Consider the following 21,700-nt stretch of genomic DNA (forward strand, 5'->3'; position numbering starts at 1 on the left):
TGGAGATGTCTCGAGTACCGTATGCATCAGCAGTGGGAAGTTTAATGTTCGCTATGATATGCACAAGACCAGACATTGCACAAGCAGTGGGAGTGGTTAGTCGGTACATGGCGAATCCAGGCAAAGAGCATTGGAATACAGTAAAGAGGATCCTTAGATACATAAAGGGACTTCAAATGTTGCATTATGTTACGGAGGATCAAACTTACTAATCAATGGTTATGTAGATTCTGACTATGCAGGGGATTTGGATAAAAGAAAATCTACTACAGGATATGTGTTCAAAATTGCTGGTGGAGCTGTAAGCTGGGTTTCAAAATTGCAGTCAGTTGTGACTACGTCCACAGCAGAGGCAGAATATGTAGCAGTTACATAAGCCAGTAAAGAAGCAATTTGGTTGAAGATGCTATTGGAGGAGCTTGGGCATAATCAAGAGCATGTTTCTCTGTTTTGTGACAGTCAAAGCGCCTTGCATCTAGCAAGGAATCCAACATTTCATTCAAGCACAAAGCACATACGAGTTCAGTACCATTTCATTCGTGAAAAGGTGGAAGAATGGACGATAAATATGCAGAAGATCCAAACCAAAGACAACATAGCAGATTTCATGACGAAGGCAATCAACACTGATAAATTTACTTGGTGTCGATCCTCTTGTGGCATGTCAGAGACGTAAGCAACATGAAGGTACAAGGTAGAAAGAATGGTGTGAAGATATGATTGTTCCAATCAAATCTTCAAGTGGGAGATTGTTGAAAATTAAAGCACATGGGGCGGCTGAAAAAATGGTTTTGGGCGGCTAATATAGTCAAATTTAGGCAACCAAATTGCTGAAAAAATAAAGGGATAATTACTAAATTTAATCCCTAAAATTTAGGGTATTTATAAATTAGTCCTTAAGTTTCAACTATAAATACCCTAGCTCATTTAGCTTCAAAATCATCCCAAAACATTCTAGCTTTCTTCCAATACTAGAGAGAATTTAGAGAGTTTCTTGAGAGTTATTTTCTCTTTTTTATCAAGAGATAATTATCATTGTTTTCTCCTTGGTCGATCGAGAGAAGTTGTAATTCCTATTTTCTCATAGTGAAATTCTTCTATCGTTGCCCGTGGTTTTTACCCTATATTATTTAAGGGTTTTCCACGTAAATTTAGATTATATGGTGATTGATTTAGAGGTTGTTTGACTGATATAATTTAAATAATTAAGTGATGTAATTGATAAAATTAAACATAAACTCTCTTATAATTAAGTAATAATCTGTATATTTAACCCTTAATTCTTTCGGGCGCTATTATTAATACACTTTAAAAAAGTTCTAAATTACTCGTTAAAAGAATTTTATATTTATTATCAAAGTTTGTATCAACTGATACTTATTATTCCAGCTTAATTGAAGTTTTAAATTGAACACAATAATATGAAATAATATTTCATAAAAGTCGTTGCTTTATAATTTTTATAAGGACTCGGAATTTTATGGTTAATAGATAAATTTATAAATTTTAAGCGAAAATAAACATTTAAAATTAATCTAGAAAGACGAAAATATATTTTTAAAATATATAAAAATTTAAAAATTTTAAAGATAATTATCCCATCAACTCCCCCTTAATCCATCCACGATTTTTCACTCCATTCTTTTGTTAGTAATACCAAGAAGAAGAAAAAATACTCCTTAATTTGAATGAGCCACCACCACTACCAGTCACACCATTTTTCCACAGGAATAGAGATGTTCAGTTTTCACCACCAAGTATGGTAAACTCCTCTCTTTTTTTTTAATTCTGAAAATATAATATGATTATCGTAATAACGTAAAAAATCTAACTTTTTATAAAGAGAAAATAACCTCATTGACCAAAAATGTCTTATAATATACGATTTTAACCAACTTTTTTTGGATTTGCCAAAATGACCAACTAAATCGCAATGCGATCGATAATTCGCAACGCGATCTCTGGTATCGCAAATCAGTTTCCAGATTCGCAACGCAAACTTGGACTATCGCAACGCGAATATGTAAATCGCAATGCGATAGTCGACTATCGCAATACGAACTTGGACTATCGCAACGCGAATATGTAAATCGCAATGCGATACTCGACTATCGCAATGCGAACTTGGACTATCGCAATGCGATAGTCGAAGTTCGCGTTGCGATAGTTCAAGTTCGCATTACGATTTACATATTCGCATTGCGATAGTCGAAGTTCGCGTTGCGAATCGTTGTGATAGTTGAAGTCCGCGTTGCGATTTATTCCAAATTTGTTGCGATAGTCTAAAATCGCAACGACCGGTGGTATTGCATTTGTTTCTTAAGAATTTTCTCTAAAAAGATAGTATTCGCGCGGACATGTCGAAGACACGTATTACCACGACCACGACCCGACCCGACCCGAGACGGACGGCGGTGGCGGCGGCGCGCGAGAGTCCCCTTTGTTCTCTATCACTCAACAAGGAAGTGGGAAAGCCAAGCCTTAAATATCATTCCCAATAGTGTTTCCAATACTATGTGGGATTTGAGCATTACCAACACTTGTTCCCAATACTATGTGGGATTGAGCCTTAAATAGTGATATTATATTTGAATGTTTTGCTTAAAATTGCAATAATCGCGATTGATTGTAGATTGACTTTTAATTATGACATATTTAATCGTATAATACTAATGCAATTGGTTGCTGATTTAGTTGTTTTAAGGTGCATGATTGTTAATTGTTTCCTAAATAATCACATAGTATTGGGAACAAGTGTTGGTAATGCTCAATCCCACATAGTATTGGAAACACTATTGGGAATGGTATTTAAGGCTTGGCTTTCCCACTTCCTTGTTGAGTGATAGAGAACAAGGGGGACTCTTGCGCGCCGCCGTCGCCGTCGTCCGTCTCAGGTCGTGGTCGTGGTCGTGGTCGTGGTCGTGGTCGTGGTCGTGGTCGTGGTCGTGGTCGTGGTCGTGGTCGTGGTCATACGTGTCTTCGACACGTCCGCGCGAATACTATCTTTTTAGAGAAAATTCTTAAGAAACAAATGCAATACCACCACTATCGCAATGCGAATATGTAAATCGCAATGCGAACTTGGACTATCGCATTGCGATTTACATATTCGCATTGCGATTTACATATTCGCATTGCGATTTACATATTCGCATTGCGATAGTCGAAGTTCGCGTTGCGATAGTTCAAGTTCGCATTGCGATAGTCGACTATCGCATTGTGATTTACATATTCGCATTGCGATAGTCCAAGTTCACATTGCGATAGTCGAAATTCGCGTTGCGAATCTGGAAACTGATTTGCGATACCGGAGATCGCGTTGCGAATTATCGATCGCATTGCGATTTAGTTTGTCATTTTGGCAAATCCAAAAAAAAATTGGTTAAAATCGTATATTATAAGACATTTTTGGTCAATGAGGTTATTTTCTCTTTTATTATTATTAATTTTTTACCTTTTAGAGCAAGAGGCTGAGAAAGGACAAGATGAAAGAAACTACCCTGGCGCCTGTAATTGTTAAAAAAAACCACCTTTCTTTTCTTCCAAAACTTCTTTTTTGTTAAGTATCATATTTAGACGTTACATTATTAGCCCATTAAATGCAATTTATGTTCCAAGCTTGTCCTTGTTTTGGCTGCTCCTTTTTGTTGCCTAATCTTTTTCAATCTCTGCATGTGTTTAGTTTGCCATTTTGCATGTTGGGTCGGTGGGTTGAGTTCTAAGCTTTGTTAATGGCGGCCAAGAGGGCGTATGAATCTTTTCCCAAGAGCTTAATGGAAGACGTCCACAAATGGGGTTGCATGAAGCAGACCGGGGTCATCTTGAAGTACATGACCGAGTTCGGGTCCAATCCGTCGGACCGGAACTTGTTGCTTTCGGGTCAGTTCCTCCACAAGGGTCTCCCCATTAGGATTGCTCGCAGAGCTATTGAGCTTGGTGCCCTCCCTTAGGGCCTTTCTGAAAAACCTGCAGTTTTAAAGGTGATTTCTTTTTGTCTTGGATGAACCCCAAATGCTTCATTTTTTTGTTTTGAAAGAAAAGGGCCTTTAGATCATCACTTCAACTTCAATTTTCTCTTGATTTTCCTTTAGAATTTCTTGTCTTGGATGAACCCCATTGCTGTCCTTGCTTTGCTGCTGCTAAGTAATCTAATGGAATCAAATAAATTGTTTGCATTTTCATATAGTTTTGTGATTATTTGCACTGTGAGGGAGGAGTTCATTTCGAGTTAAGAGATGGGGAGAGATTTAACTATTTGCTTTGGTTTATGATTTCTTAGGTCCGAGACTGGTACATTGATTCCTTCAGTGACATGAGAAGTTTTCGCGAGATCAAGGATATGAATGATGAGAAGGAATTTACTCGAATGATCAAGGCTATCAAGGTGAGACACAACAATGTCGTCCCCATGATGGCTTTCGGGGTTCAAGAGTTGAAGAAAGGAATGGATCTGAAGATCGTTTACGAGGATCTTGATGACATTCAACAGTTTCTCGATCGGTTTTTCATGTCAAGAATCGGAATTCGTATGCTTATTGGTTAGTTTCAACTTCATTAGTTTCGGTGTGATAAAAATATTGTTTTCTTGGAGCAACACTTGCTGCTAAATGTTTTTTTCCACTATCGCATTTGTTGCTGTATCTTGGAGCTGGTTTTGAGTACTGTCTGCGTGTTTGAATTTGGGTGAAATCAGGGCAGCATGCTGAGTTGCATAAGCCGAATCCTCCTCATGTTATCGGTTGTATGCATACAAAAACGTCTCCTCTAGAGGTGGCACGAAATGCTAGCGAGAGTGCTCGTGCTATTTGCTTGCAAGAATATGGGAGTGCACCCGAAATTGATATCTATGGTGATCCTGGTTTTACATTTCCGTAGGTTGACTTTATCTCACTTTGGTTCAGTTTGCTCCATTTAGTGTCATCTAGAGTTATCATCCCTTTTATTTTAACTACACTTCCAATCATGGATTTTCCTGAGACGTTGCATCTTTAATTCAGTCATAAACACGGTAACTGACGATCCTGTGTTTTCTATCACGCGTATCCAATCCTTGTTTTCTATCACGTGTACCGAATGTTTTTCTTGCATAACAGGTACGTTCCAACACACTTGCAGCTTATGGTATTCGAGTTGGTAAAAAACTCCTTGCGTGCTGTCCAAGAGTGTTTTATGGATTCCGATAAGGTCACACCACCTGTTCGAATAATAGTTTCCCAAGGAATGGAGGATGTGACCATAAAGGTAGTTTATCATGCCAAATATGTGATTTCTGCCATTGTCTAACATTACAAGTTGGTTTTAATTGGCAATGCAGATCTCAGATGAGGGGGGTGGGATACCAAGAAGTGGTCTTCCCAAAATTTTCACATACCTTTATAGCACTGCCAAAAGCCCCTTGAATGAGAACTCAGATCTCAGAACAGATGATAGAGTAACGATGGCTGGATACGGTTACGGGATACCTATAAGCCGCTTGTACGCACAGTATTTTGGAGGCAATCTTCAAATTTTCTCTGTGGAAGGATATGGTGAGTGTAGTTTGGTACGATTTGATCTAATAAACACTTAAATTGCTTGCAACATTCAAGTCAAGCTATAAGTAGTAATCGTCGAACTGCTTTGCTCGAAAGCATTTGGTTGACATAATTTGGTATTTTACTTTAAAACATTATTACTTTCCTTGCATGCTTGAAGGTGGCACCGACACCGCCGTGTTGATAGATTTATCCTTTGTGTTATGATTGATAGGGACTGATGCATATCTCATTTGTCTCATTTGAGAGACTCGAAAGAGCCATTGCCATGATTCTCTCTACTTGGGGTGTGCCACCAGGAGGAGGACAAGGGAAGGAAAATTTTAATTTCTCTAAAGAAAAAGAAACATTCGAATAAATTCGGTAAACTCTTAGGACATTCACTTACCTCCATAGTTTTCTCATTTCCATCAGGTTGAACATAGTTTTCGATCTTGAAACAGGGAACCAAATAGTTTTTTATAGGCCAAACTGCTAAATCGAACATGTTGGTATGCTAGCTTCTAACTAGAAATAAATTACTTGAGAAAGAAGAAACCGGTGTCTCAGCATTTCAACATTCTTTTTTTCTGGCGAGTAACTTGTTATACAAAAGCCAACATTCTTGGTCATTCTTACATTAGGATTATGATTGTTTCTTTGGTCAAGCAAGCGATGACGATTATGTCATGGCTGGCTCATCGAACACTAAAACCGAAACTTAATGTTGATCTTATGCATGAACCTGTATTCCATATTTCAAGCATAAGGAAGAGTAAAGCAACTATATACTCAACTGTAAATTCAAAGATATACCTGATGTAATTTTTCTTCCTTGAAGCTTACGGTTCTAAGCTTCAATTCTCTTCTGTGGGTTGTCATTTCATCTAATATCTCAGCATCAGAAAAGTTGTCTTCAGTCCCTTCACTGAGCATTAAATGATACCCTTTCCTGTTTGAACATAACAAGGAATAATTGTTCTGGTTCTAAAATACCAAATTACAAGGAAGGACCAACAAAGATGTACCTTGAACGATAAACTTAAAACTTAAGTTTCTGCGTGGTGTGCCGGCAATTTCTTCATACTCGGCAGCATCAAGTTCCCGAAGATATTCAAGGCAGAAAAACTTGGGAAGGATGTGCTTTCTGATGTCGATGAGGAGGAAGAACGGCAGTGGAAACAGTATTCCGGCTATAGTTATCCATGTCACCCCGAAACATACCAGAAAATATACCAATTGGAAGAGCGTAAACATCAAAATGGACTTGAAAGGTACCGACTCCACGAATGACGCATGAACACCTTCGAGGACTCTGTTCAAAGATATATGAATGCAAAACCAAATCAACCATCAGATTTAATTTCTTATCGGAGTTATACAACGGCACCTATTTGATATATCTTTGTATAAATCATCAAATATCTTACTTGTAACGTCAACCGGGGGTGATGAACAGTAACAACACCCTTTCCCAGAACTGGTTCCCAGGGAGGCTGTCAATGGCCATATAGGCAAAGTATCCCCACAGTACCGAGGTAGGTATCATTTTTACTACAGGCAGAGCACATAATGACAGTCCAACAAGGAATGACTGCAACAAGTTGCTTATTCTTTGCTCATTAACTCTAACAGGCAAATAAGCATCGATATGTTTCTCGGGGTCGAAAATTTCTTTTGCGGTCTTTCTATCGTCACGTTTCATTACAGCCTCTTTCAAGTTCTTCAACTCTTTATCTACTGAAGTAGGCTGCAATCCAAATGTTGCTCTAGTGAGTCTTGCAGCCAACTAATGACGCTTGCAAGCGTGAATACGTATCGATAGTATAGGCAATATTACAAGCCTACTGTACTTACAGCAGAAGATGCATCCATTTCTTTGAACACGGCTTGCATCCTTCCATAGATTTCTGAGTTGCTTGCTAGTTGCGATATGCCCTCCTTGGCACTTTTTACCATTTTTTTCCGAGTCAGCTGCAATTGATGGATTATAGAGACTAAGAATCCAGATTGATGGGAATCATACAACAATCAGAGGAATAGTTTCCAATTGTACGATGTTTAACCTGCCGTTTGAGAACTGCAAGGCTCTTGGTGTGCATGGGAGACAGCGGAAGGACCCCATTTGAAGGTGGAAGTCCCAGCAATCCACAAATCAAAGTCTGAAACCAAGATTGACAAGAAGCATTTAAGCTTGATATTATTACGAAATATATATATAGTGCGAGGAGTACGAAGAGAGAATAGATCAGAAGAATCAGTCAAGTACCATAACACCTAGCGATAAGATATCATAATGGTAAGCAGTAGGATTTTTAAGGTTGAACTCCTTTTGTTGTGCCAACTGAGAAGCAACACTGTGATCAAAGAAGTAAAGACCTGCTATCATTACAGGTGGTATTAAGGCAGCAAAGATGTACATTATTGGTACCTTCCCCATATCCTGTAACAAGACAGTTTAGATCTTCAACAAGTATTCCTACATTTTAACCTAAGGTTATGAATTTTAGAGACGGTTTGATTATAAGATATCGACAACATAAGATCTCCGGAAAGGGAACAGATAAAGGATCCATAACTTACCTTTATCACTGTCCAATGATGTAATGATTCAGGTTCCCAAAGAAGTGGACAGAACAACCTCCTGGGAACTCCAGAACTAAATTGTTGAGGTATCGTGCGACAATGCCGTCCAGCTCAAGATCATAAGAGGAACCCGTAGTCTGCGAGAAAACCTCGAAGCCAACCTGAAAGCAAAGACATTAAAAACAAGATATAAAGCAGAGAAAAGAGTTCCACAAATCAGTAAAATCTCAGTTAGTGAGCTCATGTACCTGTTCCGTAACACCATAACCTCACCTTCCGCATCTTTAGGGAAGTAAAGAGAACCCCAAATGAGAAAATGACTGCAAACAAGCCATTTGTATATAGCCAGGGGAACTGATAGTTCTCCAATTTAGGATTGTCACCTCTGGGAACATTGAATTCACTGATCACTCCCTGTGGTCCAAACATCAAAATTATCAAGGTTAAACCACATGATTCTGTCATCATAAACATCACAACTCTTTTCTTGCATTATTCATTTCAATACCTTAACAGCCTCTTGAAGGAAAAGGACAGCTATTAACATGCCAAAAAGATCTCCTGCAATTCTTGTAAATCTGGTGATTATGGTACATGCATTGAATATAGCAAGAAGAATGAGCAGCAGAGCTGTCCATACACAGACCCTTGGAAACAAAACAAAAGAAACAAAATCAAACAGCAAGAACATTTCAACTAAATCAAGAATCTTGAAGAATGCTGAATAATGATCTTAAAATTATACGATAACTCGTTACCATGCAGTCCAAGCCAAAAAGAGTTCCTGGCCTAACTCAGGCCTCCCTTTGCAGAAATTGTACAAATAAGTGTACATTATAATTGTTGGCTCTGCAACACCTACTATCAACAAAGGCTGCCCACCCAAAATGGAGTGAATGAATCCACAAATAGCTGTCGAAGCCAAAGTTTCCACCGTGCTGAGGGCACCATCTGAAACAAGAAAAACGAAAGCAATCTTAAGGTTTATTCATGAAAAGTCATAATAACGAGTTCTTGGCACAAATATCCGACATTAATAATGTTCGAGATAAGATGATTTGAATCGAAGTAGCCTCATCTTATATCATACTGAAAGTACCTGTATCTCGACTCAGTTGCTCTCCAAAGGCAATGACAGGAAGAGCAGAAGCAAAGAAGATAATAGAAAGTTGGAGCAAATATCCTGGAAGAAATGCTAGTTGAAATATGAATCAAAATCGAGAATATTTTCACCAGAGGAACATAATGTAGTGTCGAAAACATCAAAACGAAGAACATACCGAAAGCCTGAGCAAAATCCATTGACCCAATCTTACTTGTAGCACTTGCTTCTTCCCTTTATGTCTTTGATTATCCCCTTGAATGGACTTCTCATGTTTCCCATAACTGATTCACCAGAAAAAAAGGGGTTTAACATAAATATTATATGCTACAATGACAGCAACACTTGTATCCAAAACATAGGCAAAACAGTGCAAAGTGTCTCTAGGAAGTTGGTAAATCACACGATGACAGAAAAAATGGTTTTTTTTCCTTTTTTACGGATTTAATTTTAACTTACCAAAACAATCAATGTTAAATTGGTTAAGAGTAGAACCCATCGGTCGGTTAAAGTATGGAATTGATCAATTGAATTAAGGTTTTTTTTCCTTTTCTTAACTTTTTAAGCAAACTAACCAATTTGTCCTCTATATCCAATTTTAGGTTAAAATATCAACTTATTTCTTTGTTTCCATGCTTGCCATCGTTCATAACCAAATCATTAACCAACAGCTTATCATTCGCATAAACCATGTTGAACCCAAGTTTGACTCTTTTTTTTTATCAAATTATTTTTTAGATCTAATATTTTTATTCAAAACTCTTTCAAAATTCAGACATACTTTCCGGTATACATGACCCTTAAATAAGTCTAGATATATGTAGGTAGGAGTATAAATGGACAGCATGTTTGATGAACTGTTCGTGAATCGTTTGTATAACGTTCGTTTATTAAGTTAAATAAACGAATATGAACAAAATTTTTATGTTAATTTAATAAATGAACAATCACGAACAAATGTGCGTTCGATTCATTTATATTCACGAACAAGCTCGTTTATTGATTTGTTTACTCGATTCTCCTTTTTCTTCTATTTTTTTTACATTTTGAATATCAATGAAGGTAATGATTAAATTGAACATATGATGAACTTTAGAGTTCAAACTTTGAAGTTTAAGGAGCTTGAGGATTAGTTGTGTAATTTCACCATTTTTCTTATAGTTTACAAATAAAAGATCAAAAGTAGAGTGTTGGTGGTGAAACGTTAAACGAATATGTTTGCGAACGATAAATAAATCAAATACGAATATAAACATGAACATATTAAAAATAAGAGAAAATAACCTCAGTGACAAAAAATGCCTTATAATATATGATTTTAATCAACTTTTTTTGGATTTGCCAAAATGACCAACTAAATCGCAATGCGATCAATAATTTGCAACGCGATCTCCGGTATCGCAAATCAGTTTCTAGATTCGCAACGCGAACATCGACCATCGCAACGCGAACTTCGACTATCGCAATGCGATTTTCCAAATTCGTTGCGATTTATTCCAAATTCGTTGCGATAGTCCAAGTTCGCGTTGCGATAGTCCAAGTTCATTGCGATAGTCGAAGTTCGCGTTGCGATTTATTCCAAATTCGTTGCGATAGTCCAAGTTCGCGTTGCGATTTATTCCAAGTTCGTTGCGATAGTCGGAGTTCGCGTTGCAATTTATTCCAAGTTCGTTGCGATAGTCGAAGTTCGCATTGCAATTTATTCCAAATTCGTTGCGATAGTCCAAAATCGCAACGACTAGTGGTATTGCATTTGTTTCTTAAGAATTTTCTCTAAAAAGATAGTATTCGTGCGGACGTGTCGAAGACACGTATTACGTTTACTATTACTATTATCACGACCACGACCACGACCACGACCACGACCACGACCACGACCACGACCAGAGACGAGACGAGACGGACGGCAGCGGCGGCGGCGCGCGAGAGTCCTCCTTGTTCTCTATCACTCAACAAGGAAGTGGGAAAGCCAAGCCTTAAATATCATTCCCAATAGTGTTTCCAATACTATGTGGGATTGAGCCTTAAATAGTGATATTATTTGTGAATTATAGTTCATGACTTTAGTATTTGTATAAAAAGTATTTGTGGTTTATTTAGTTTTCATGCAATTCTAATTTATTTTCAATTGATTTTAATTGCACGATAACAATTTTTTTTATTCTCGCGAGTGATGCAATTTTTTTTTGAATGTTTTGCTTAAAATTGCAATAATCACGATTGATTGTAGATTGACTTTTAATTATGACATATTTAATCATATATTACTAATGCAATTGGTTGCTGATTCAGTTGTTTTAAGGTGCATGATTTTTAATTGTTTCCTGAATAATCACATAGTTTTGGAAACGAGTGTTGGTAATGCTCAATCTCACATAGTATTGGAAATACTATTGGAATGGTATTTAAGGCTTGACTTTCCCACTTCCTTGTTGAGTGATAGAGAACAAGGGGGACTCTCGCACGCCGCCGCCGCCGCCCGTCTCGTCTCGTCTCGTATCGGGTCGTGGTCGTGGTAATACGTGTCTTCGACACGTCCGCGCGAATACTATATTTTTAGAGAAAATTCTTAAGAAACAAATGCAATACCACCAGTCGTTGCGATTTTGGACTATCGCAACGAATTTGGAATAAATCGCAACGCGAACTTCGACTATTGTAACGAATTTGTAATAAATCGCAACGCGAACTTGGACTATCACAACAAATTTGGAATAAATCGCAACACGAATTTGGAAAATCGCAACACGAACTTGGACTATCGCAACGCGAACTTGGACTATCGCAATGTGAATATGTAAATCGCAATGCGATAGTCGAAGTTCGCGTTGCGAATCTGGAAACTGATTTGCGATACCGGAGATTGTGTTGCGAATTATCGATCGCATTGCGATTTAGTTGGTCATTTTGGCAAATCCAAAAAAAATGGTTAAAATCGTATATTATAAGGCATTTTTGGTCACTGAGATTATTTTCTCTATAAATAAATACGAACATAATTTATTTACATAGGGTGGGAGATTTGGGCTTAGGTTGAGGCTAGCCCAGTTTTGAAATGTTAGTTGTCCAGTCTAATCTGGTGAACTGCAACGTGCTTCACCTAATTAATTGGGAGACTAAACTTAACTACCAAATTCCAACAAGCTCACTTGTGCTCAGCTTAACCACATATTATTATGAACATCAATATCAACCATATACACACCAACAAGAGATTAGGACGGAGACCAAGTTTCAAGCTTTCATTTGATTGAACGATGCTGTGATAATCCACAAAAAACATGGTGGCAACAAGATCGGTGGGAGGCACTATTCCCCAGATTCAGGGTCGGAGAATGCCTGTCCAAATCACAACTATTACCAGTCTTTCTCATCGTTAGCATCACCATCTATTCCAAGGCAGCAGCAGAAGGGGGTGTTCGTTTGCAGAGCTGAAGCATCGGCGACGGCGCTGGAGCAGAGTGGAGGGGGGAAGATGGTGGTAGAGCTGGTGGGGGCGTTCAATCAATTGACATAGGAGATCAACGTGTTATCCAGCAGCTCCTCTCGTTTGCTCTTCAAGTCTCTCAAGCTGTCCATTCCCATGTTGCAGGCCTTGCCTCATGCTCCTGATGGCCGCCCTCGGCTCTCTAAGGCCTTGTCTCTCGCTCTACTTCATGCCCATCTCCAGGTAACCTTCTACGTTTTATTTCCATCGAGAGAATTTTGATGAATAGTTCATGGATAATTTGATATTTATGTTCGTTTATTAAATTACATACGTTAACATTAATAGGATTTTTGAGAATTGAATTGAATTTGAAGGGTCATATGTTCAGTTCATCATTATTTGTGTTTTTATTTGTTATGAAACCGTTATATTTTCGGAAACGGCCTCCGTAAACCTCTCCAAACTTTCGACTAACCTATATCCTCTGTACATAGGTTTTTGGTTAACTATAGGCATAGATAAGGCATCAGACATATAAACCCTATGACACACTCACGTAATAAACCAGAACAAATTACAAAGTGTGATTGCTAGACTATTTAATTTGCTAGGTTATGATTAGCCATCATAATTGTACGGCCGACACATGCACTAAATTTATTATAAATACCACTCTACACGGTAGAAGAAAGGGCGGGTACCTTTAAAGATCACCCTTCTCCTTCTTCCTTCTTCTTCCTCTTTTTCATGATCGTCCTTCTGCATTACCAAAGCATCAATCAACAGCCGTTTCAGTCTCACCGGCCACAACTCTCCACCCAAATGAGAAGAGGTGAACCGCTCACAACCAACAAGACCAACTTATTCTTATCAACATGAATAAAATTTTATTATTTTCTATCTAAATATATATATATATATATATATATATATATATATATATATATATATATATGTATATGTGTTTATATATATATTATTTAAATTTGTTCCTTTATTGTTCGGTAATTTGTTTCATGAGTATGTTTGCAAATATGTTCGTCAATATTCACAAACAAGTTCATTTAATTTAGGAGAATAAACACAAATACACATAATTTTAATTGAATGAACACGAAAAGAATTCAAGATTGATACACTTACATCCCTAGGTCCGGAATAGATATGACAGAAGCAGGGGAAAGAGTATGCTATAGGGCACATGAAATTGTTCAATCAATATGGAAAGAAATACCTCATAGAACAAAAGACTATATTGCAAGGCCGAAAGAAAATGGGTATAAGAGTTTGCATATGGCAGTCGATGCGAGTGACGATGGCACGACTCGACCGCTTATGGAGATACAAATACGAACAACCGAAATGGACTCTTTGGCCACTGGTGGAACTGCTGCTTATTCATTGTACAAAGGTGGCTTAACTGATCCAGAAGAGGCGTGCATCGAGACCAGTCATTTATCAACATTAGTGATGGTTATTTCTCTCTTTAACATAGTTTAAAGTAATCGGCCGAATTTTATTTTTTCCAAAAACAGGTAAAATGGTTATTTTAGTTTTGAACTAACAATTGCTACTTACACTCCTAATGCTAAATTTCACCAAAAAATATGGTGTTGAACTAATCGGATGATCTTTCTGATGAAAAAATCGGTGTATGGCTGTTACACTTGTTTTTTATTTTCTTTGTAAATGTGGTTCCTTTAACACCTGCAGGTGGAATTTATGCGTAATAGCAAAGCAAGGATGGCCAGAGCCAGTTCCCAACTTGCTTGAAAGGCAATGACCAAACCAGTGACGGCAGTGACCTACTCTTGAGCGGAACCAGCTAGTCCGCGACCACCCTTCTTACTGAAACTGCATCCGTTGACAGCCTAGTTCTGATTGCACCACTTGAGTGTTGAGGCTCATTGAACCAGCCTATATCCATGTTCACTTTCTCATAGCACATCGAACGCACCTACCGTATCAACTTACAGCCGGCAATGGCAAATAAGTACGTGCTCACAAGTAACACAACAACAAATATCCTTGTTGAGCTCATGATGTGACTCGGAGATAGTTTTGATTATGCCGGAAAGAACAGTGCCAAAAATCAGCAATATTACACTGTTGGCCACGGCCAGTACAGCTCCCAAGAGCAACTCTGGTATCTCCAAGCAGTTAAGATTTGAGAGTAATAATTGGGACTTGTGGATGCTGTTTGTCGAAGGTTTCTGGTAGTGGTTTCAGGCTAGACGAAAGGGAGCCAATATTGATTGGGGACCAATATCTGAAGAACCATGAACTTTTATATTTCGTTTCATCTCTTTGCCGTTTTCTTGCAACCTTAGGAGCCGAGTGTACAATCCATTACAGTTCTTGAGTAGCTCTGCTTGTGAACCTGACTGTTTAATCCATTCACAGGTTTAAAAAGACGGCACTGGCACTAAAACTGACCTCTTTCGATGATTTTTCCATGGTGAATGACTGCTATGAAATCTGCATTCCTTATGGTGCTCAAGTGATTGATCCAAGGAATACCCTTCTGTCAAAGACTAAGTCTTTAAGAACGATGAACCAATGTCGATTTTGAGAAAGTGTTTGATAGAACGTTTGCAGGCTGCTGTTGATGGGGAACTGAAGCAAGATCAGATGATGAAGGGGTTTTCATTTTCAGATGTATGGAATTCGATGAAGTATATGACCCTCATACAATTAAGAACCGTATAGAATGATTCATCATATTGGGATACTGACAGTGGAGAAGACAACATGCTCGAGGGCGATGACCGGTACACTATAACCATGGTGGAGGAGAAGCTCGAAGAGAACCGGCTGAAAACCACAACAAAATCATGGAAACCAAAGTACGGAACGATACATAAGAAGTTTCAGGAGAGCTTTTGATATGCAAGAGATTGTGATTTGGAACCTCAAAAGCTCACATGCAATATCTGTGCCATGCTCATACACTAATAAAAGATCAAAGTTTCCAATTTACTGTGTTCCAAAATACAAAATCGATAAGTTAAAAGTAAAGATACATTAACAACAGTATAATCTTATCCAAAAGCAGTACAACTATTTCTTTTTCTTACCCCCACCAGCCTTAAGCTTTCTATTAGTACTTTCTTTAGCTGTTTTCTCGGGTTCCTGTCACAGCAATGAGAAAAAAATCATGTAGGCCACAAAGTCGATGCATAATCAACTCCCGAATTCAAATTGTAGAGAGAAAGAGAGTAATGACGGCATTGTCGTGATCGAGTAATTAAATAAATAATTTAACAAGTGATACCTCAAAACAAATACAATTATGGCTTACATCCCAAGAGAAGAATGAAAAAAAAAAAACTAAAACACAACATGGAATGAGAAAATAATACGAAAGAAACATGAATTGTTAACATGTAACCTTGCTCTAACACGAATTCTTAGAAGTGCCGAGGCCTACATAACACCTTTAACACATCATTATAAAAGAAAAGAAGACATAAATATAATGATTGCCGAATCCAGTTTTCAGCTTCATGAGCGAAGTAGAGACACCCCTTGAAAATACCACTGAGTGCTTGAAATACAACCCCAGTGGTGGCTTTCTAGCAATACCCTTGGGCTTGGAACGATTACAAACTAGTGGAGAGAATATCTTAGAGCTTAGCATTGGTTAAGGAAATAAATGCATGCATTTGGTTCCTTGCAAGTTGCAAACAAGTGCACCGAGAAATTATAAAAACCAATCAATCTAGACACAAGCATCAAAGAGTGTATTACCTTCCATACTTTCCCCTTTATAAAGATTATCTAACACCAAATATATTTCTCAAAACTTTAAAAACAAAACAAAAACCAACCTTTTGTACTTTCTATCAATAAAATAAAAATCTTACAAAATAATAAAACCCCACATGTGACAAACTAAATTATGAAAGGCCAAGCAGTTTAGTTCATTGCAAGTAAACAATAACTATATGTACCAAACAAAAAAAACCATTAATGCAGATTCAAAAGAAAAATAAAGTAACATGATATATGTGATGCAACCAGTCAAAACATATAAAAATGTAAATACACAAGCCACCAGGTAAGAGAAGAGAACAATATAGTGACAGTTAATCAAAATGCATAGTGGAGCTATACCTTCCGTTTAACTGGTGCAGATGTGTTAGCAACTGGCTTAAAAAATGACTCTAATCTGGAAAGAGAAGGGTATAAGACATAGTAAGCATTAGCATAAAAACTTATAACGTCGTTTTATGTAACTACGTGTTACTTACCGGCCTTGTGAGGACTTGTTCTTAGCTGCTTTAATTTTCTCTATTCCCTAATGAACAAAAGAAATAAACATAATCAGATGATTATAAAAGTTTGAGTAAATAAGAGAGGAAATACCTTCATTACTCTGTCAATATTGAATCCATTTTCATTCACCAGAAAGGTTATCAACCCCTGCAAAAAAAATTGACAAATTAATGCAGCTGCATTGAACTTGAAAGATGGTTACACATTGCTCAGAACAATATATGTAATTAGGATAGGGATTACGCACTTCAGTATCTGGAGCACTCCACTTCAGATCAAGTTGCTCATCATCCATGCAGACTAATGGTTCTTTAAAAAGCCGACGAACCTCTTCATATGGCCAATCATCAGGTATTGTGTACCTGAATATGGAAAATGTTTTTATTAATGTTAACTAAAATTAGTTAGTACACGAAGGAAGATGTACGAATCATTTCACAGCACATATAATCAATCCAGACCTCTCTCTGTTTATGTTCTGGAGTATTTGCTCTATAGACCCATGTTGACGAATAAGCTTCAAAGATGTCTGTCCGCCAATACCTGGGCATAGCTTCAGAATGAAATCATATACCAAATACATAACCTAAATTTTAAGACATAAAGGTCAGACACGCTATAAAGGAAACGCCCACATACCTCGAATACATTCACAATAATCACATCCAGAAAGAATGCACAAGTCAATGAACTGATCCATGGTAAGGTTCAGCTCCTCCAGAACCTAACACATCTCCCCATTAGAAAAGTAAACCCAAAATCAATATGGTACATAAGTAAAATGCTTAAAGCATCTTTGCAACATCAAACTCCATGACTGGAACTTTTCTGGTGCTCGGGTCCATTAAATGTCGAAGAAATTTAGGAGTTCCAAAAGTTAAAGAGTCCATGTCCTCAGAAGCCACAGCATAAACCTGATAAATAAGAAGGCATGATTTCAACACCTAAAGGAAGTAGGTCATCAAAAACAAATGGCGCAAATAGTGGAAATTAAAATAGGCTGCTTCTTAAAATGGTATTAGAAAAAAAAATTAACTTTTTCAATCTCATAAAGGTAAATAGGGTTATTTGCATGTCCATTTTCGGGACTGATGAACCACTAGACAAACAACTTATCATTATCAACTGGACACTTGCCTTTCCAGATTTGCAGAGTGCAGCACATTGGGCCTCTGCTTCAGAAGGAGCCTGTGAAAACAAAAAACACAGCTCTGTAGAACGAATTTAGCTTCTAAACCCAAAACTGAAAATCTCACACTCAAATAATGGACACTCACATCAATCACAGGCACCCCCATAAGTCTTAAAAGTTGTTTACAGTCTTCATTATGCTGCCTTGTGACCTGGAAACAGTTGAGAGAAATGAAGCAACAACTCACTTTGGCACAGTTTTATTTTATCCTGGTCTTCTATTTTTATATCATAACTAAACATCCAGAAATAAATGCTGAAGAAAACAGTGTGCTATCTTATCGGGAGAAAATGGATGAGAAAATAACTTACTTTTACTGTCCGCTTGCTGAATTTTTCAATATCCTCCTGATTTCCACTCTAATAATAAAATAATAGCAAATTAATTTTCCTTAGTGGTGGATCAACAAAAGGAACTTTACTTATCACTCTGCATGTGACTGAAGGGAAGATACCTCCATGGCTTCTTGCAAATCCGCAGAAGCATCTACCCTCTTTGAGTAACTACATAACAAATTTTGAATAAAATCATGGAAAAGCGGCATTCTACTCATTAAGTTTCAGCAATATTGAAGGGGGGAAGCAATAAAGAATTTGTATCAATTGCAACAAAGTACCGCTTAGCCAGCTCTTGTTTTTTCAAATCAGGAGGCTGCCCATCAAAAACATAGCTGAAAGAAAATACCACAAGCATTAGCACAAAACAAAAAGCCTGTGGGATGTAGCAGCATTACGCACATGATGTGTGTGAGTTAAAATGGCTGACTAATTGACTTCTTTCTAAATAAATGGAAAAGAAAAGGAGAAGAAACACATTACACAGGTTTAATCCCAGCTTCAAGAAGCCGAATTGTGCGAGTAAACATGCCTTGCAGATGACTAAGGATTAAGCAAGTAGAGCCCATGTCAATATTTTATGAACTAACTAATATTCGACATGAAGAGTGGAAATGTAATTGAAAAGGGAACAGCTAACCATAATTCTGTAAAAAATAATAAATGCAGAGAATTAATGAATGAAGAGAAAAAATATATATTAAAAACCTGGTAACTTCACCAGCTTCATTGGTGAGCGTTTCAGTCCCAATGCGACCCACCACAATCTACAGTCAACCCAAAATTTAAAAGGGAAAAAAATACATTATTAGCTAGTCATAGCCCTCGAATGCCAATAAAATAGAAAGCTTCGGGTTTTTTTTTTAAATAAAAATTGAGGGGACAATAAACGAACGAGAAACTGGTAAATGCTCATGCTAGCGTCGATGGCAATCTTGCGACCAAAATAGCTTTCTAATTTCTGTTCCTTCATGGCCTTTGGTGCATTGTCAGCCAGAAGCTTCGTTAAACCCTAATGATTAAATTTAAAATCCGAAACATGGATCAATTTTCTAGCAAAGAAAAACCCCAAATTTATTTAGTTAAAAAAATGTTCAGAAACGCTTGAAAAAAAAACGCACCTTAATGCCCATTGTTCGTTGAGAAAAGAGGAAGAGCAGTGGCTACCGCCGGTAGGATTTTCTTTTGATTCCTTCACTAGGATTAGTATTTCCCGCCTTTCAGAACTACTATTATACTATTACTCGATTTTTCAGGGGAAAAGAATGAGAAAGACCCAATACATTTTAAGGATAAACTATCTATTTTGTCACTCACCTATTATTAAATTTATATTTTAGTCTTATTTTTAAGATTGTATCTAGGGAAAAACCCGAACCCGACAGGAAAAATTGAAAACTGAATTAAACGGGGACGGGAAAAAACCATTTATGCTAAACGGGGATGGGGAAAAACTGTTTATATTAAATGGGGACGGGAACGGGTTTAGTAATCCCCGCCCCGATTACTCGATTACCAGACCCAATACCCGACCCGATAAATATTAAAAATAATTATATATATATATATATATATATATATATATATATATATAATATTAATAAATTTAATTTAATTTAAAAATATATATATAATATTTATATATTTAATTTAAATATATATACCCGACCCTATACCCGTTTAAATAACAGTTTATGCTAAACGGGGATACCAATTTTCCTGCGATTTTCCCGATTACCCGATGGGGATCCCCGTTTAAATCCCTGCGGGTTTTTAAGCGGGGACGAGTACGAGTTTTTTAAACGAGAATGGGGACGTGGGACCAATACCCTGCCCGAACCCGACCCGTTACCATCCCTAATTGTATCTAATGTTTTATCTCTCTTTTTCACTTTAAGTATCTAAAATATTCGTTTGTCAAGATAGGTACCAAACATTTCTAATACTATTATTTTAAGTATTTAGTCTGTGACGATTGTTAAAAAAAATCGTCAATCGTTAAAAGATTTTAAATTTTTTATTTAAATAAACACTTAAAATTACTATTTAAAAAACATCAAACCCCTAAAATCATTAATTTCAAACCTCTCGTTATATCATCATTCATTTTCGGTCGTTACCACTATTGTCGAACGGTCACTCACTCATTACCGATCAATCAATGATCAGTAATTATCCTTGTCGTCACTCCAAATCATTAAATCTTTAAATTCCTAACATCCAATTCTATATCCATAATTCCTAAATTCTCTTATCATCATCGGCATAAAAACAATAATTGCTTCAACAATTGTTTAAATCTACCAATCGTCGCTGGCAGAGCAACTATAATTGCTAGAACAATTATTTCGTAGCAGTAGTTTACATTACAAGGGGCTTATACGTGGTGGGGGGGGTGTTAGTGAGAGTTAACTTAGTTTAAAAAAAAAATCGTCAACTATCATTTTAGTTGATCCGACAAGTGATTCGATATTTTCATTGGAGACAAAACAGGTTAACTTAGAGTGATGGGTTAAATGGGAATTGATGCAAATACTAGTTGTGGGGAAGTTAATAATGTGACAAAACGGTGGGGCTTAGGTGCCTTTGCCGTGAAGATTTTGACGATGAAGGATCCAAAGAGGATGATGATTGTAAATGATGGAAGGTTGTTCTTCTAGTTGTAACTATCATATAAATTCGAAATAATAAATTATTAATTGGTGAAAATTACAATTAATAAAAGAAGATAATCCTCCTTGTCGGGAAATGCTCACGTGCGACACCTTAATATACGGCTAAAATAAGGCGCTATATATTTTGTTATTTAAAAAATAACAAAATCGATGAAAAATGACAAAAAATATTATTATTTTTACCGGTTCTAATTACCGATATAAGTAAACACGGTAGAAAAAATTCAATCAAAAAAATAATGTTTTAGATAGCGCTTTACCGAAAACATTATTTTTTACCGGATTTTTCTACCGATATTACATATATCGATAATTGATATTAATAATAAAATCAGTAAAAATAATAATGTTTTCGGTCAATTTTTACCGGTTTTATTATTTAAAATAATAACAAAATCGATAACACCTTTTTTTAGCTGTATATTAGGCTGCCGCACCGTAAAACTTCCCTTTGCGAAGTCGGTACTCATAGGAACAACACATAGTGAGGGGTTTCAATGTACGAGTCGAGTATTTTGTGAATGATTCTTGAACGTCAGACAGAAGTGATCAGTGATGAGAAAGATGAACAACGAGAAGCCTAGGGATG

At 37.0% G+C, this 21,700-nt stretch overlaps 1 protein-coding gene, 1 long non-coding RNA gene and 2 pseudogenes across 4 annotated transcripts; 2 read left to right on the forward strand and 2 right to left on the reverse strand.

Annotated features, from left to right (window-relative positions):
* The first annotated feature begins 3,731 nt into the window (after positions 1 to 3,731).
* Positions 3,732 to 5,806, forward strand: LOC120213056 (annotated as a pseudogene).
* A 343-nt stretch (positions 5,807 to 6,149) lies between these two features.
* LOC120213104 lies at positions 6,150 to 9,545 on the reverse strand (annotated as a pseudogene).
* A 2,860-nt stretch (positions 9,546 to 12,405) lies between these two features.
* LOC120213109 lies at positions 12,406 to 15,657 on the forward strand. 2 transcript variants are annotated; one of them, XR_005524766.1, is made up of 2 exons: positions 12,406 to 12,871; positions 13,783 to 13,896. It is a non-coding gene; the product is annotated as an uncharacterized LOC120213109 (long non-coding RNA). The 2 variants fall into 2 exon arrangements; XR_005524765.1 differs by lacking the exon at positions 13,783 to 13,896 and adding an exon at positions 14,345 to 15,657 and having other exon boundaries at positions 12,407 to 12,871.
* Positions 15,658 to 15,676: 19 nt separating this feature from the next.
* On the reverse strand, positions 15,677 to 19,648 carry LOC120213108 (flap endonuclease 1-like). Of its 2 annotated transcripts, none has more exons than XM_039211258.1 (17): positions 19,558 to 19,648; positions 19,332 to 19,448; positions 19,145 to 19,203; positions 18,920 to 18,979; positions 18,718 to 18,771; positions 18,556 to 18,604; positions 18,413 to 18,460; positions 18,187 to 18,252; positions 18,047 to 18,097; positions 17,704 to 17,823; positions 17,549 to 17,633; positions 17,371 to 17,452; positions 17,157 to 17,271; positions 17,000 to 17,056; positions 16,885 to 16,931; positions 16,748 to 16,802; positions 15,677 to 15,763 (listed from the first exon to the last, which is right to left on the reverse strand). In XM_039211258.1, exons 1-17 carry the CDS (start codon positions 19,567 to 19,569, stop codon positions 15,692 to 15,694), a joined length of 1,149 nt encoding a protein of 382 aa, XP_039067189.1. In that variant the 5' UTR covers positions 19,570 to 19,648; the 3' UTR covers positions 15,677 to 15,691. The 2 variants fall into 2 exon arrangements, with proteins under 2 accessions (XP_039067189.1, XP_039067188.1); XM_039211257.1 differs by lacking the exon at positions 15,677 to 15,763 and adding an exon at positions 16,054 to 16,240.
* Between the last annotated feature and the right edge of the window lie 2,052 nt (positions 19,649 to 21,700).

The sequence above is a fragment of the Hibiscus syriacus genome, unplaced genomic scaffold (genome assembly GCF_006381635.1).
Source record: "Hibiscus syriacus cultivar Baekdansim isolate YM2019G1 unplaced genomic scaffold, ASM638163v2 tig00110020_pilon, whole genome shotgun sequence".
NCBI classification, from domain to species: Eukaryota; Viridiplantae; Streptophyta; class Magnoliopsida; order Malvales; family Malvaceae; genus Hibiscus; species Hibiscus syriacus.